Source organism: Bubalus bubalis, chromosome 2, assembly GCF_019923935.1.
Source record: "Bubalus bubalis isolate 160015118507 breed Murrah chromosome 2, NDDB_SH_1, whole genome shotgun sequence".
NCBI classification, from domain to species: Eukaryota; Metazoa; Chordata; class Mammalia; order Artiodactyla; family Bovidae; genus Bubalus; species Bubalus bubalis.
This window is the reverse complement of record NC_059158.1, coordinates 48,171,121-48,187,585: the sequence shown is the minus strand read 5'-3', so window position 1 is coordinate 48,187,585 and position 16,465 is coordinate 48,171,121. Positions and strand designations below refer to the sequence as shown.

The window sequence follows — 16,465 nt, the reverse complement described above, 5'->3', positions numbered from 1 at the left end:
TGCTGTCTCAGGAATCGTGATTCAGGTCGGGGCCCGTATAAAACACCGCATGAACGAACACACAGGGAATGTTTTCTCCTCGTCCACTTTCTTGTTCGGGTGTTAAGGATAATCCAAGTTCTATAACCAAATATTTTAAATTGTGTTTTTGTGCATAGGTTCGAAAACACGTGAACGATCTCTATGAAGACTTGAGGGACGGACACAATTTGATTTCTCTTTTGGAGGTTCTTTCCGGAGACACCTTGGTAAGTTTTAAATTTCATGATTTATTTGGAGGAACGTGTGGTCCTTTTTGCGTGTGACCTAGTATGTTTTCGGCACAAACTATTCAGATTTTTGCAGCATCCATCTTGTGAGCTGCTATGAATTCCGCTTGAAAAAAGAGTTCTGGTTAGATTCTAAAGCATTTTCAGACTTTAAATGGTGTGCATTTGGGAGATGGAAACACTTTGATGACCTTGCTTATGTAATCAGTTCTGTAATTAAAATACTACTGCTGTTCTTTTTACCTTGGGTTTTTTTTTTTTAATGCTTAGCAGAATTTGGATGCATAATATAACCCCCTATTAAAAGACTCACCAATAGCAAGGAAATAAGCACCGCTTTCTGATAGATGGTCTAACCCCCTCCACAGGCGTCATCTCCTTTTTTGTGAACATCCCTCCCCCTCTCGGTTACCCGGTCTCCTTCATTATGTTCTGTTCATACTCTTCTTTTCATTTCTGGTCTGTCTTGTGTATTTGCTGTCCTGTCTTCTGTCTGTTATATTCATTAGCCAAGGGAGCGAGATTTTTTGAAGACCTTACGGTTGGTGAGTGCCTCAGAAGCATGCGAGTATGAACGGCATGAGGATGTGGAGGATGAGGATAAGGGGGTAGGTGTCGCCCCCGTAACTCGACTAACCTAGCCGGTACAGTGCGGTGAGCGCTAACACCATAGAGTAACCCACGGCTTCTGGCTCCTGTTTAGAAAATGGTGCAAAGGCCCAAAGACCCACAGGGAGGTGGATGTGTGTGGACCAACAGATTGGACAAAGGACATATTTTCTCTTTAAATTTATTTCTGTATCTCTATGCATTGCATGGTATTTGAACATATGTGCTTAAACTATAGGATGGCATCTGAGCTAAAGAAGTTTATATTCCTTTTGTATAAGTGTGAAGGTTTACAATTACAACCAGCCTGCTAATTTTTATGCACATCAGTTCCACTTTTGAAATTCATATTTCAGACATAACTGCTCATTGCTTTATTGGAAGGAATGTATGAACATTTATTTTATATTTAAGACTATGCTTTAAGTCATGCCTATTGGCAGTTGGTATTAGATAGACATTCTCTGCCTGCCTTATCTGTCTCATTTTATTTGGGGAGGATGTTTTAAATGCCAGGCTCCTGACAGAGCTGTTTCACCCCCATGGCACTCAGTCACCTGAGCCTACCTCTGCAAGACAGATGCGCTTCTTTGGTCATCATATCCCCAGAGCCCCCTGCTTTCACTGGAACGTGTGTTTTGTGGATGCAGTGGGGATTCATCACCATCATTTCTCCTGTTATATGGGGTTATTTCCCCAGTCTGGGGTCCGCCATCTGTTTAATTCCGCTGCCTTTGGCTTCAGCAACTTAGTTACATTTCAGCTCAGCTCTCAGTTTTCTTTTTTTCCCTTTGGAAGGTTTTATGTGGTCAGTTATCACCTCCATCCTTTGTATTTTTGTTGACCATTTTCTCAGCTCTGTTTCCTTATGTTTTCCTTCTGCTGACTTGTAACATTTCTTAAGGAAAACGGCATCAAGGAAAAGAATTATGGTTTGTCAGTTTCCCTGACACAGCACGTCATCACGTCCATCCCCAGGCAGTGTCAGACTATTAGAGTCCAACCAATTGTGTGCAAAAACGAAAATAAAATAAAGAGGAAATATATTACATGGTTTTAATTGCTTTTCTCTCTCCTGTATCATGGCTAAGTAAACCTTTACTGCCTTTCTCCTTCTTGGTGGTTTTTATACTAACTGCATGCTACTTTACCTCATTTTCATTAACATGCCATACATGTATAATTAAAAAACCCTCTTGAGTTAGAGTTTATTAAGAAGGCAAATGGGGAATGGTATTTAATTCTTTGCGTGCATCCGTAGCTAAATAATTGTAGGCTAGACTTGTAGTTTAGTGAATATGAAATGTCTGTATATTCTGTGATACTTTCTCTTTTCCGTTTGTTTAAATAAAATATTGGTAGTAAAGGATCTATTTAAATAAAACATATTCAGAAAAATCCCTAGTTTACATTGAATCTCAGGTAATTCAAAAAAATTAAAATATCATTAAAAATTTAATGGGTTTCCCCAAACAGTAAATTTTTGACAGTATGACGAGCATACAGTGTATTTATATAGTATATTCAGTATATTTAGCATGGTCAATGGTGTCAGAAAATATAATGTTTTTTATACCCTGCATTTTTCTCTTCTTAGCCCAGAGAGAAGGGTCGGATGCGTTTTCACAGACTCCAGAATGTACAAATTGCACTTGACTATTTGAAAAGACGCCAGGTATGATGTTTGAATTTCAAAGCTGTAATCATATAATACAACACATGTGTGACTGAATAAATCTGCATAGGACCATGACAGGGAATGAACAGGTTAAATTTGACTTTGAGTTAATCATTAACATTTAATATGATTTGATAATGATTTAATAATCATTAACAGAGGTTCTCTGGTGGCTCAGAGGGTCAAGAGTCTGCCTACCATGCAGAGACCTGGGTTCGATCCCTGGATCGGGAAGATCCCCTGGAGAGGGAAATGACAACCCACTCCAGTATTCTTGCCTGGAAAATCCCATGGTTGGAGGAGCTTGGCGGGCTACAGTCCATGGGGTTGCAAAGAGTTGGACACAACTAAGTGACTTCACTTTCATAAGCATTAAACTTGTGCTTTTGTGAGACTGATATTTTAAAACGTTTGTTCCAAAGAAAAGAAAATTAATCGTAGGTGTAAGCCCAGAGGAATTATAAGTGGCTACATTAGCATCTGAATAACAGCTACTGATTTTCCTTCTATTAGAATTGGAATGCTTTTGCCTGGGAAGTTAGCGACATTTTAGTAGCAACAGAATGTTAAGAATGTCAAAGAACAGTTATTAGTAGTGGGGAGAGAATATTTTTTATACTCACTTTACAAAAGTGCCTTATTTTTATAAAAGATAGTTTATATAATATTTAAAAAAAACTTTGCATATGTTTATTTTTAAAATGTAGTAGTGAGGAGGCAGTAGTTCATATTTTAAAAGCAGGTACAACTGGTTGATTTAGAAACGGTTAAAAATAAAACAATTCTGAAAACAGTCCCCAACTTGCTTAAGGTTTCAGAGGAAATCATGGGAGAAAAATGAACACCGAATTGGATTTGATCTTGATTGGGTATTACTGTGATTAAAATGGTATAAGCCAAGTAATTGGTAGCTTTCAGTTAGTAGAAAAAAGGAAGAGGCAGTGAAACTCAGGAGAATTGAAAGCGACTGAAAACTGAGAAATCAGAGGTGGCAACAATTTTGCTTTTTTATGGAGAGGGAAAAAAGAGAAGAGAGGGTAAGGAAGAGAAAGAAACACTGTTGTTAGTCCTTCAGTTGGTTTATTATGAACATCATAGTGCTTTTAGTTACTAAATTTAGTTAGTAAATTCTAGCAAATACTTGGAGAAGGCAGTGGCAGCCCACTCCAGTCTTGCCTGGAAAATCCCATGGACGGAGGAGCCTGATAGGCTGCAGTCCATGGGGTCGCTAAGAGTCAGACATGACTGAGCAACTTCACTTTCACTTTTCACTTTCATGCATTGGAGAAGGAAATGGCAACCCACTCCAGTGTTCTTGCCTGGAGAATCCCAGGGATAGGGGAGTCGTGGGCTGCCGTCTATGGGGTCGCACAGAGTCGGACATGACTGATGTGACTTAGCAGCAGCAGCAAATACTCAGTGGTTATATTTTAAGTGTTATTGGTATTTGCCTTACTAGTCTTAATTCTAGTGGAAGTTTCCAGAAGAGTAATGGTTAATTATGTCTCCTTGTCGAAATATTTTTGGTAGTGATTTGTCCAGGAAGTAAAATGTTAGGTATCATTCATGATATTTAATTATTTTTCCAGGAAGTGTTAGTTATCATTATTGCATTAATTTATCTGAATGCATAATTTGACAGTTGATGAGCTTTAAATCTGGTTATTAGTGGCATATTATTTTTAAAGTTTTGAACAGTCTGCTAAATGTCCAGTGATTTATATAGTTCCTTATCCTGGTAGCAGTCTATGGTGGACAAATGGAATAATAATGTTAGATTTCTTTTTTACACTCTTTGTGATAGAAGTGTGATAAAATTGTTAAAATTATTTGATGGTTCAGAATAGTTTCCTACTTAATTATAAAATAACACTTATTTTCAAAAGACAATATTATTTCTAGTTTAAAAACTTAAGTATTTAGGACTTCTTACTTGAACTGTGATTTTGTTTTGACAAGTGTACTTTTAGTGCTTGCTGTAGAAAATAAACATTTTGGCTTTGTTGTTCCTCTGTAATTTGCAGCCTAAGATGAGTGGGGTTAGGGGTAAAACAGTATTTTAAGGGATTATTGGTATTAAAATTATTCAGGCTTCTTTTATATCTGTAATTTAGAATCATTTATGTAAGTAAAAATAACTCATGTGCTGCTTGAAAAGCATTTTGTTTTCTCTTTTCATACACAAAACAGGTGAAATTAGTGAATATTAGAAATGATGACATAACAGATGGAAATCCCAAATTGACTTTGGGATTAATATGGACGATAATTTTGCACTTTCAGGTAAGCCCAGTTTTCTTTATTGTCATTTCTTTTAACCTCATTGCTGGTTTTCAAGTGGTTCAGGTGAAGGGTGAATTATGCATTCACATCCAACAGGGGGAAATAAATTTCAGACTTTGTTTCTCTTTTAATTTAGTTTTTATTTTATATTGATGTATAGTTAATTTACAATGTTGTGTTAGTTTCAGGAGTACAGCAGATTGATTCATAGGCATGTACATATATCCATTCTTTTTCAGATTGTTTTCTCATATAGATTATTACAGAATTTTGATTAGAGTTTCCTGTGCTCTACAGTAGGTCCTTGCTTATTATTTATTTTATGTTTGGTAGTATGTATCTATTAATCCCAGACTCCTAATTTATCTGTCCCCACCCTTTCCCCTTTGGTAACTATAAATTTGTGTTTGAAGTCTGTGCATCTGATTCTGTTTCATAAATAAGCTCATTTGTATCAGTTTTTTTTTTTTAAAGATGCTGTATATAAATGATATGATATTCGGACTTTGTTTCCTAAACAATATATTTGTATTGTTCCCCTCAGAAACATGCTGCTTATGGACTTGGCACCCTTTTTCCTGTTGTTGAAAAGCTTAGAACAGTGCTTGTAATCTCAAGAGTTGAAAGACAGAGATTCCTTTTAGTGAATGTAGACATTTTTTTTTTTGTTTATTGGCCAACGTTACCTGACTTAGATGCATAAAAATTTTGTGACTCAGTCCTGACCTGGAGTGGATTTCCTTGATACTGCCGTTTCTGAACATGCCGCTTTCTCCTGGTGTTGTAGACACTAGGTGGCGGTGTCGTTCTCACAGAGAGATTCCCTGCATTCGAGCCATCCGTGTTTCCTGTGGCCTTGTGCTTTCTCAAACGGGATTTAAGAGCGTAAAATCCCAGGGACGGGGGGAGCCTGGTGGGGTGCCGTCTATGGGGTTGCACAGAGTCGGACACGACTGAAGCGACTTAGCAGTAGCAGCAGCAAAGGCAAATTTATTACTATGAATTATTATCTAATTGCCAATAAAAGGCTGCTTTTGATCCTTTGGTTTTTGTAAAATGATCCATTAAAAAAAATAATCTTCATTTGATTTAAAGTGAGTCCTACTTTTGGTGCTTGCTTTGGTTTATCAATCCCTTGGGTGACCATGGAGTGTCGTATTGGTGGGCACACGACACGTCCACTGATTGATGGCTGTGTGGCGGGCCTTGGACGAGGAAGACACGGCTTGCCAGCTTCAGAGAGGAGCTGTGGTTTTGACCACATCTTGGGAGAAAGAAGACTTATTTCTAATATTTAAAAAATTTGAGTGGGATACAGGGTTTATAGGGGAATGGTGGAAATAATGTACCTGGGGCTCATTTGGGAACAGGCTAAATCTGGCATATATGGACAGCTATAGGAAGTAGAATCTTACAGGTTCCAGGACTTGGGTAGGCACTAGAACGTCAGAGGAGAGGACTAAGGGACCAGGAGACCAGGTAACCGGGTGTTAGCCAGCCAGCCGATACAGCAGCTAATACAGATATATTAGGTGAATGTCCGCTCAGCGGGCTTGATGACTGGGACCTGGAGTCAGGGACCCTCATCACTAGAGGCCCCATCCTTAGGGGACATAGGATACTGAGCAAGGCAGGGTTTGGGGCCTGGCTCCAGACCTGAAACCTTGTTACCAGAACAGGTGAAGTACAACTAGAATGGGCCAAAAAGCAGAATTCACATGGAGTTGCTCAGCAACTTTCCCAGGGATCCAGAACTTTTAGGGTTGAAACTGCAGGAGACCTTTAGAAACAGTCCCATTGTTACCGACAACTGATGATACAGGCTGTGTCTGGAATTTGAATGTCAGAGTTGGGGAGCACCCAGGCTCTGCAGGGAATGTCATTGTCAGTTCTTTCATCTGTGGCCGTGAAGACATTGAACCAGTCACCCAACCATCCTGCACCTGAAAAATGATGTTTTAGAACTCTATATGGACTCTAGTAAAATAAACAAATGACCACAGGCCACAGTCAAGGAGATGAGAGGAGAGGTGGAGGTGCTGCCCTCAGAACGGGGTGTTGAAGGCCAGGACTCAGGTGCGGAAGAAAAGGTGAATCCAGGGTGGTGTTTTGGAGGAAGACAGGATGGACTTGGAGGGGGTGGTTAAGGATGCCGCTGAGCCATTAAAGCCAGAGGTAAAAAGCCGGCAGACAGCTGGGGGAGGTGAGATGAGGGGAGGGGAAAAGGCCACAGCGTTGGTGGGCTTGACATGTGTGGTGGGGTCCCCTGGCTTCTGTCTGCCGAGCAGCTGGAGATGCGGGCGGAGCGGAGCCGGGGAGTCAGAGGTGCCGCCGATAAACCTGGGGGTCTCCAGAAGCCGAGGGTCCTGAGTCTGTCAGAGAGGAGGGGGCCTTCAGAGGGGCCAGTGGAGAAGAGCAGAGAGAGAGGACGGAAGTTTGGGGGAGACCATCCACCTGGCGACACAGGAGGAGCGCGGGGCCTGGCCCGCAGCTGGCCGCGTCGGTGACCGCCTGCCTTCTCTCCAGCACCTTCCCAGTCTTGCAGCACCCCCTCGTCCTTCTCTTTATTTATATTGAGAAGGATTCGTCACCCCGGATTATAGTTGGTTTTACCAGAATTCTCCTAATAAGGGAAACATGGACTTCGTTTCTTGTTGTAGCTACAAGAAAATGTAGCATTGACGAAACCAGGGGAAGAGAATTTCAAGTAGAAGGGGAACGGTGGGCAGTGTGGAATGCCCCCAGAGGGCCTGACAGAGTTAAGAGTGAGTGCAGGTTGGTAGTTTCGACTGGGAAGACCCCGGGAGTTTTAGGGAAGGTCCATTCAAGTTCCCGAGAGCAGAAACCAGAAAGTAACAGACCGAAATGTAACTGGTTGGAAATTAGAGGCACTGTGTTTAGACCCTAAGTTGAAGGAAATGGAAAGCAAAGAGTCATTCAAAAAAGAATTATATATTAAGTGTCTTTGGAGGAAAGAAGAGGATCAGCCAAAAAAGTACCAACATAAATTTTGTTTCTTTTTTTTTAATGTATTTTTTATATAAATACAGTTGATTTGTAATGTCATGTTAATTTCTGCTGTACCCCAAATGTTTCAGTTTTACACACACACACACACACACACACACACACACAGAGTATTTTCCATTATGGTTTAATCACAGGATTCTGAGTATGGTTCCATGTGCTATACAGGAGGACCTTGTTTATCCATTCTATATATAATAGTTAATGCATGTGCTAATCCCAAACTCCCAAGAGTTTTGCTTCTAATATGATACTGTGGCATATTTTATGAAATCCAGTGTATTTTAGGACCTGAATTACAAGATATATGACTGTTAGATTATCATCAGTATTTAAAAATTAGACCAGGGTTTATTTAAAATGGAACATTTTCAGCGTTTTGTATAAAACAGAAATGTTCCTTTTTATTTAAAGAAATACTTTTAGTCCTATGATAATTTAAGATTAGAATGGTTTTACTTATTATGCCAAGACAGAAGGCTATTTATAGCAGTGGTAATTGTCCTCACTCAATGTGACGGGGCCTTTTTTCTCCTCTATACATAAATAAGGGAAGTCATTTCAGAAGACCAATTTATTGATTGATTTAAAAATATTTATTTGAACACCACAAAGTGACTGTCTGTTATAGTTGGGCAGTCTGAAGGTTAGTGTTGCCAGGACAGTAATCTTGTGTGAGTTACCCTATGCTAGGTCCAGAGATACTCTGTGACTAGGGTTCTTGGCCTCCTTAATCAATAGCAGTTGATGAGAGGCCAGATAAGAAATTCAGGCAGGGCTTTCTGGGGGCTTGTGCCTGTAGCATGGGAAGTGAGAACAGGTTCCCTGCTCAGTCTCCAAGGTGGGGTGAGCGCCTTCCTCACATGGGGTCAGGGTGGGGTCCTGACCGGGGCTTGGCTGGAGGCGTGGGCCAGGTGGTGTGCCCACCCCTTTGGTGGTGGTGTGTGCAGGGGGCCTGCGCAATACCTTGCTTTTGCCCCTGACCTCTGCTTTTGCTCTGGGCTCTTCAGAAGTGGCAGTTGGGTGTTTTGGTCTCTTTGTATCTTTTGTCCAGAATTTGCCCCAACTGTGCGTGCATGCAGTCAGTTCTGGTCCCATATAGTTTCTTTGTATTTTGTTGCTCAGGAGAGGTTTGTTCAGGTGCAAGTATTGCAACAAAGGGTCCCAAATCCCAGTCTGTCTTGCAGAGATGATGGAAGAGTGTTGCTCTGTCTATTGGGAGAATGTTTGTAATACTGACTATAATCTGGGCTGCTGAATCTGTCACAGTATAAATAAAAGTAGGGATGTAGAGGAGGGTGTGTTTCGGTAGGATTAGGAAGGTCTTAGAGAATAAAGGAAATTGCCCCTGATGTTGTAGACAGGCTTTGCAAGATGAATGCCAGCTAACCAGGCAGAGACTGAAGTGGAGCCATTTCCGGGGGAGACAGCAGCGTGCAGTGGCCTGAAGACGGGCAGCTTCTGGGTTTGGCGGGGCTGGAAGGAAGTGCAAGTCAGTGGTTGTATCTTTATCATGTTAGTGACATTATACTTCTGAGTTCTCTTGAAAAATGTCCCAGTGCCAATGAAGACATTGAGAATAAATTAAAAGCAAACCAGCTGGAAGCTTTATTTTTACCAGCTTGTCTTCTAGGATATAATTCTTTTTTCTGATAGAGATTGTTTAATTTCCTCTTGAAATGATTAAGGAAAACCTCACCATGCAGGTCTGTTACTGACAATTATCAGGTACATTGCTAACTTGACTATTTAATTGAATATTTTTGTTTACAAAAATATGAGTTCCATTTTTGGATCAGTCTAAAGACAACCTAGAGAATGTCAGTTGTCAATTTTTTTTATTAGTCAGCTGATTTCAGCTTTTGTGTAAGACTAGTCATATGATACTAATTTTCATTTTACCGTATCAATGACTCAGTCTTAGAATGAGGCACACCTTGGGTCATCAGGCTCCATTCTGATTTATCATTCATACAGCACAGCCCTGGTAAAACTGCATAATATTTAACTAGGGTACAAGTATAAAAGTTACATGTAAAGTTCAACTGCCTTAATTCATGTGTAAGAACACACAGGTGTTTCTTTTGGCTAGGTGTTTCAAGCTTGAAATCATAAAATTTATCAAGCTACTCATGAAAATCTTAATGATCAGAGAAAGAGAAATGGCTTGGAAATTTGTCATATGAAAAATATGACAAGCTATTTAAAGGGATTGATTTTAGAAATGATTTGACTGGAGTGTTTTAGGAATTTAGCATGTTTTCTCTCTCCTTTAGCTGTGGAATCACCCTGTTTTTGTTCTTTTTTTGTGTGTGTGTGGTTGCTGTTTTTAAATGATTCTTAATACAGTTTATACAGGTTTCTGAGCCTAGTTTTTGGGGCAAGTGCCAACATTTGTTTGTGTTTCTTAAGTAAAAAAATTGTACAGTCAGGAGTTTCTGAAACTAAATCTGAAAGGCACTTTGGAACTAAGTTTGAAAGGCACTTTGCTAAACGTCTCCTGACTGGTGTTTGCTTTCTGTTTGCGCTCAGATTTGTTGCATCGCCAGTCGTTCCAAAGGTTAGAGCAGACTTGGGTCATGTAACTGCATTTCAGAAAACCGAAAGGAAAGCGAGGGTCAGAATGTTTTTGTACAGCCAAGGCTAAGGGTTTGCCTTGAAAGCTCATCAGCATGTTATTTGACAGTGAGCAGTAATGTTTGTCTAAGAGGATTGCTGGCCAGAAATAAGCCACGGCGTCTAATGAGACCCGGGGCCGGCCGGGCAGGATGCCACGGCGTTTCTTGCGGGTGCCTTTCTCATGAGCAAGATGGCCTCACGCTGAAGAGGATGGTCACGAAGTCTGAGGAGTTAGGCTGCGTGGAGATCTGAGGAAGCCCCGGCTTTTGAAATGAGGGACTCTGTGCAGCTGTGAGTTTCTGCAAATCAAATGGGGAATGTCTGTGGATGTGTCCGAGCCGAGAAAGAAGAACAGTATCTGGATCCTGCCAAAACTCCTCTGAGACTTGAAAAGTACTCTGCTGGAAGAAGAAAATACTTTAGACGGGGCCTGACCAAGAAAGCAGCAGATGACACAGAGTCAGGAGGGCCTCGGCTTGATGATGAAGGGAAGAGAAGCGCCCGCCCGCTCTCTGGAGGGCAGGCAGCCCCCTGGGCCCGGGGGCTGGCGCAGGAGCTGGGGGCCAGCCCCGGCCTCACTCTGCAGGCAGGGGTCCAGCCCCAGACGGCGAGCGGTCAGCGTCACCCTGGGGGCCCTTCTCAACATCAGGAAACCCAAGTCAGAGTCAGCATACCAGAGGAAAGGGTTTCAGAAAAAGACAGCACCCCCTACCATGCAAAGAGAAAGGACCACTTTGATGATGTCAACACAAGAAAAAGAACATTCCAGAGAAAAACGGGTGGCTTTTCTTCACGAAAAGCAGCCAGCTTAAGTTCCATTCACTGTGGTACAGAGAGATCACTTGAAAAAGGTGGGTTTTCTGAAGATCCATCAAAAAATGACAGCGGTATTCAGGAAAAGCAAAACACGGAAAGATCTTGCCTTCAGGAAGCACACCGTTTCCAGTTTGGAAAAAAGAGATGTCATTCCCTCTGTGATAATATGTCCTTCCCTTCCAAGGACACGAAGGAGGTAAGTGCAGCCGGATCCCGAGTTCACCGTGTAAATAAGGACCCCAGGTGCACACAGCTGCTGGAGGTTCTGCAGCTTGTCCTTCGTAGGTGCTCTCTTTATGGTCATCTCTGTGGAAGCTCTTGATGCATTTCACTAGGTTGGATTGTGATTTTATTTTTTGTGATGCATTCTTTAATCATGACTTTATTTTCAAACCCTTTACATTTTTGTTATTATTGGAAGACTTGGCACGTCTTTTGAATTTCTGTAGTTAATGTTTCCTCTTTTTTCCAATGGAATAGCCTTGGCAAACAATAGTTAAATAAAAAAGACAATTTTGACAAGACAGATGTAAGGAGGAGACGCTGCAGTGATCATCAGTCTGTATGGACTTGCTGATCCACAAGTTTGACTACTGATACAAAAGGCAAATTCCAGTTCTCTGTGTCCATACATAGGGACGCTCACATGACTGCTTTCAATTCCATGTGTGTTTGTGTGTTGGGGGCAGCAGGCACAGATGAAACTGACCAAATCTGTTCTCTCTGATACATGAGTTCCTCCCCAGCCAACTCTAAAATCAGAACTCACTTGGGCAGCGGGTCATAGGAATTTGCTTATGACTCAGACTGCCAGGAAGTTGCAATCTTTATTCCTAACACAGATATTTAGCATTAGTCAAAGTTACTTCTCTGGGATTTTTACTTGTCTTTAAAATGCAAAATATTGATATACTTGCTGAGAAGCCCATCACCCAAGCAGTGTCCTGTACATGTTAGTAGTTGAAGTTGATGAGTTTTTCTTTAAGTTGATGGCTTTGCCTTTTAAGAAAAAAGTCCAGAAATAAGAGGGAAATGTGATATGAAACATTCGTGGCAAAGTCCTTGTGTTGTTGGGTAGAGATGCTTTGCCCAGAGACCAGATGCAGCTCTGTTCGGGCCAGTGTGTGTGGTCGTCATTGGCTTTCGTTGGCCCTCCCGAAGCTGGTTCCCTGTTTGCATCCACCCCCATCCTTGGCAGTGTTATGTTATGCTTTCTGTTTACATTTTACAGTGGTTACATTGAAAAAGAAAGCATCCGGTCTAGTCCGTTATCTGTGTAGGTCTGACATGGATGGAGGTCAGTGTGAAAGAAAGCTGCTTGGTTGCTGTGTGTTTATGAATATAGCCACTTGGCTTTGCTCACATATGTTTTCCATCTGTTTTTTTGTTTTTGTTTTTGTTTTTTTTTTGCACAATTTGGCTTCAAGGAAGCCTTACATGTTTTGATGAGTGCAAACTTAAAATCTGTTTAAGTGGTACATAAGCCTTTTTCTCCCCCCTTGTGTTATCTTCATGCCAAGGATTTTACCCCTTCTTTATACTTTGTGTAGCTAATGATTTTTGAAACTTCAATGGAAAATACATGTGAAAATAGGTCATAAACCTGTCAACCAGATTTGTTAAATAGTTGTGATATGGAGGTACTTAACAAAGGCTCACATCTTCTATGGGAATGCCAAATGGAATAAATAGTCTTATTTTTTCACTTTTTAAACAATTTTTATTTTATACTGGAGTGTAGTTGATTGACAATGTTGTGTTCATTTCAGATGTGCAGCAAAGTGGTTCAGTTATACGTATACCTATAACCATTCTTTTTCAGATTCTTTCCCTAAGGTTATTACAGAATATTGATCCCCTGGAGAAGGGAATGGCTACCCACTCCAGTATTCTTACCTGGTTCCCTAAGGTTATTACAGAATATTGATCCTCTAGAGAAGGGAATGGCTACCCACTCCAGTATTCTTGCCTGGGAAATCCCATGGACAGAGGAGCCTGGCGGGCTGCAGCCCCTGGGGTTGCAAAGAGTCACGTGCAACTGAGTGACTGACACTTCCACTGTCTCACAGAGTATTGAGTAGAGTTCACTGTGCTCTACAGTAGGTCCGTGTTAATTATCTGTTATATGTATATTAGTGTGTATATGTTAATCCCAGTTCATAATTTATCCTCCCCCCTCCCTTTCCCCTTTGGTAACCATAAATTTGTTGTCGAAGTATCTGAGTCGGTTTCTGTTTTGTAAACAAATTCATTTGTATAATTTTTTTAGATTCCACATATAAGTGCAATCATGAGTTTGTCTGACTTACTGCACTTAATATAATAATCTCTAGGTCCACACATGTTGCTACAAATGGCATTATTTTGCTCTTTTTTATGTGAGCAATATTACATATATACATATGTGTGTATTCACACATCCTCTTTACCCATCCACCTGTTGGCGGGTGTTTAGGTTGTCCCCATGTCTTGGCCGTTGTGAACAGTGTTGCCGTGAACACTGGGGTGCATGTATCTTTCCGCATTATGGTTTCCTCTGGATATATCCCCAGGCTTGGGATCCCTGGATCGTATGGTAGCTCTGTATTTACTTTTTAAAGGAACCTTCATTCCATGTTCTCCATAGTGTCTGCACCAATTTACATTCCCACCCACAGTGTAGGACAGCTCCCTTTTCTCCACACTGTCTCCAGCGTTTATTTGTAGACTTTTTAATGAGGGCTAGTCCTTATTTATCGGAGAAGGCAATGGCACCCCACTCCAGTGCTCTTGCCTGTAAAATCCCATGGATGGGGCAGCCTGGTGGGCCTGCAGTCCATGGGGTCGCTAAGAGTCAGACACGACTGAGTGACTTCACTTTCACTTTTCACTTTCATGCATTGGAGAAGGAAATGGCACCCCACTCCAGTGTTCTTGCCTGGAGAATCCCAGGGACGGGGGAGCCTGGTGGGCTGCTGTCTATGGGGTCGCACAGAGTCGGACACGACTGAAGCGACTTAGCAGCAGCAGTCCTTATTTATGGCACCCCACTCCAGTACTCTTGCCTGGAAAATCCCATGGACGGAGGAGCCTGGTAGGCTGCAGTCCATGGAGTCTTAAAGAGTCGGACACGACTGAGCGACTTCACTTTCACTTTTCACTTTCATGCATTGGAGAAGGAAATGGCAACCCACTCCAGTGTTCTTGCCTGGAGAATCCCAGGGACGGGGGAGCCTGGTGGGCTGCCGTCCATTGGGCCACACAGACTTGAACACAACTGAAGCAACTTAGCAGCAGCAGCAGCAGTCCTTATTTTATCTGAGGATTTTGACGTCTCACTTTGCTGTGGTCCACTTAAAGATGGTTCTGTGGCAAACAGAATCAAACCAATAGCTTGCTGCTCTTTGTCACTGTGTTCTTCCCAGAACCTTGGAGGTGGACTCTGCTTAATTATCTTTGGTTAGAAATGTGCATGGCTCTTTATTTTGTATTGGATTCTCCATTTTCCATTTCAGAACTGGATGGACGTGAGAGCTCTCAGCCCCTACAATGTCCTGTTAGCCAGCATTTGTTTGCAAGACATAGTCCCTTCAAAATCTTTTTCATTGCTTCTCTATTTGAGCCATTTTTACACTCAGTTATGTGTAAGGATTGGGCTCAGTGATGTTTGAGTTAATATCCAAATGGAATAGTGTACAATTCTTTGAACTTTTCTTCAGCTTAGACTTACTTTAGGCCTCTGCCTTGAACTTCCTAGTTCCTGTGATATTTGTCATTCTTGCTCTAGGTGACCAGACGACCTCCCCTTTAATCCTTGCCCCATCAGCTGACCTTGGGTAGTCCTCCAGGCTCTGGGGTTCTGAGAAGGGAGTTCAGCTGGCCCTCCTTGGGCATGTACTGGATGTGAATGTCATAGTATGTTATAGCTTTGCTAGGGTAAGGAGGTATAAGTGAAAATAGAAGTATCGCAGAGTTGCATATTGCTTTGGAAGCAGAAAACGCTTTCAGACTCATTGTCTTTTGATCATTCTTAAGAACTGTATTAAATAGGCGAAACAGACAGTTCCTCTTTTCTGGAACTAAGAAATGGAAACTCAGGGTTAAATAAGATCCTTAAGGCAGCGCAGTAGATGGGAGTAGCTGGGTTAAATGATGGCTTAGCATCCCACATGAACGGTCAGAGTTCTAAAGGAGATGCTGTGAGCTTGGTTGACATTTCTAAGAGGATGACGTTTCTAAGCGCTGATGTTCATTGGGGAGGGTGAGTGTTACCCACAGAGGTGGCCAGGGCACAGCACGTTTAGGGGCAGCATGTGATGAGCTCAGGGGCCCCTTCTTTGTCTGATGCACATGCTCCCTGGACTTGTGACGAGGAGCTTGCTGTTGCCCTTGAAATGTTCCCACAAAGCTTTCTTCATCCTTAAGTTTCACAAGTCCCATTTCTTCACAATCTTGTGATGCTGATCTCCACAAAGATGGTTTTTTCTGTCTTTATGGGTTGTTGTTTTTCTAACTGACCACATATAAATGTTACCTAAGGAGCTCTTAAGCAATAAGCTGTGGGACTTCCTGATGACCCAGTGGCTAAGACTGTGCTCCCAGAGCGGGGACCCAAGTTCCATCCCCAGTCAGAGAACTAGATCCTGCCACAAGTAAAGAGTTTGCGTGTTCCCACTGAATGATCCTGCGTGCTGCAACTACAATCCAACGCAGCCATATAAATTAAAAAAAAAAAAGTATATATATAGGTGGCTGGATGTCAACTGCAGTGATCCTAATACACTGGATCACTGCGGGCTGGTGATTCTGATGGTCAAGACTGTGGCCAGAGCACTCATTTCGTTCCATGTTCTTAAGTGGTCCCTGGGGTGGTGGAGTCATCCCCAGATGAAGCCTTCCCCTGGATTTAACTGAATGACAGTATCTCCTGGTGGAATGTGAGAACACTGCTTATGTTTCAGGCACCCTCTCCTGCATTTCATGAAAACCACGTTAAATTCTGAAAACCAGCATCACCCTCGTTTTCCCCTCATCATGTGTTTTCTGACAAGTGGTGTGAATCACGGGCCCGGAGGCAGGAGGTGTGAGTTCCCGCCAGGCCTTGCTGCCAGAGAGCCGGGTGCCTTGGATGCCTCCTGCGATTTCTCCAGGTCTCGGGTCCCCATTCCAGAAATGGAGGATGTGG

The 16,465-nt window shown here is 42.0% G+C and overlaps 1 protein-coding gene across 28 annotated transcripts in view; it reads left to right on the top strand.

Moving 5' to 3' along the window:
• The window catches only part of DST (dystonin), a 513,843-nt gene that overhangs the window by 257,780 nt on the left and 239,598 nt on the right, over positions 1-16,465 (top strand). For 16 of the 28 annotated variants that reach the window (XM_045163432.1, XM_045163439.1, XM_045163433.1 and 13 more), the window contains 4 exons: positions 159-248; positions 779-877; positions 2,476-2,553; positions 4,747-4,839. In XM_045163432.1, the coding sequence (XP_045019367.1) occupies positions 159-248; positions 779-877; positions 2,476-2,553; positions 4,747-4,839 (360 nt within the window). Of the gene's footprint in view, positions 1-158; positions 249-778; positions 878-2,475; positions 2,554-4,746; positions 4,840-10,326; positions 11,498-16,465 lie in introns of those variants that run through there. The other 12 variants (XM_045163440.1, XM_045163438.1, XM_045163447.1 and 9 more) reach the window with 3 other exon arrangements.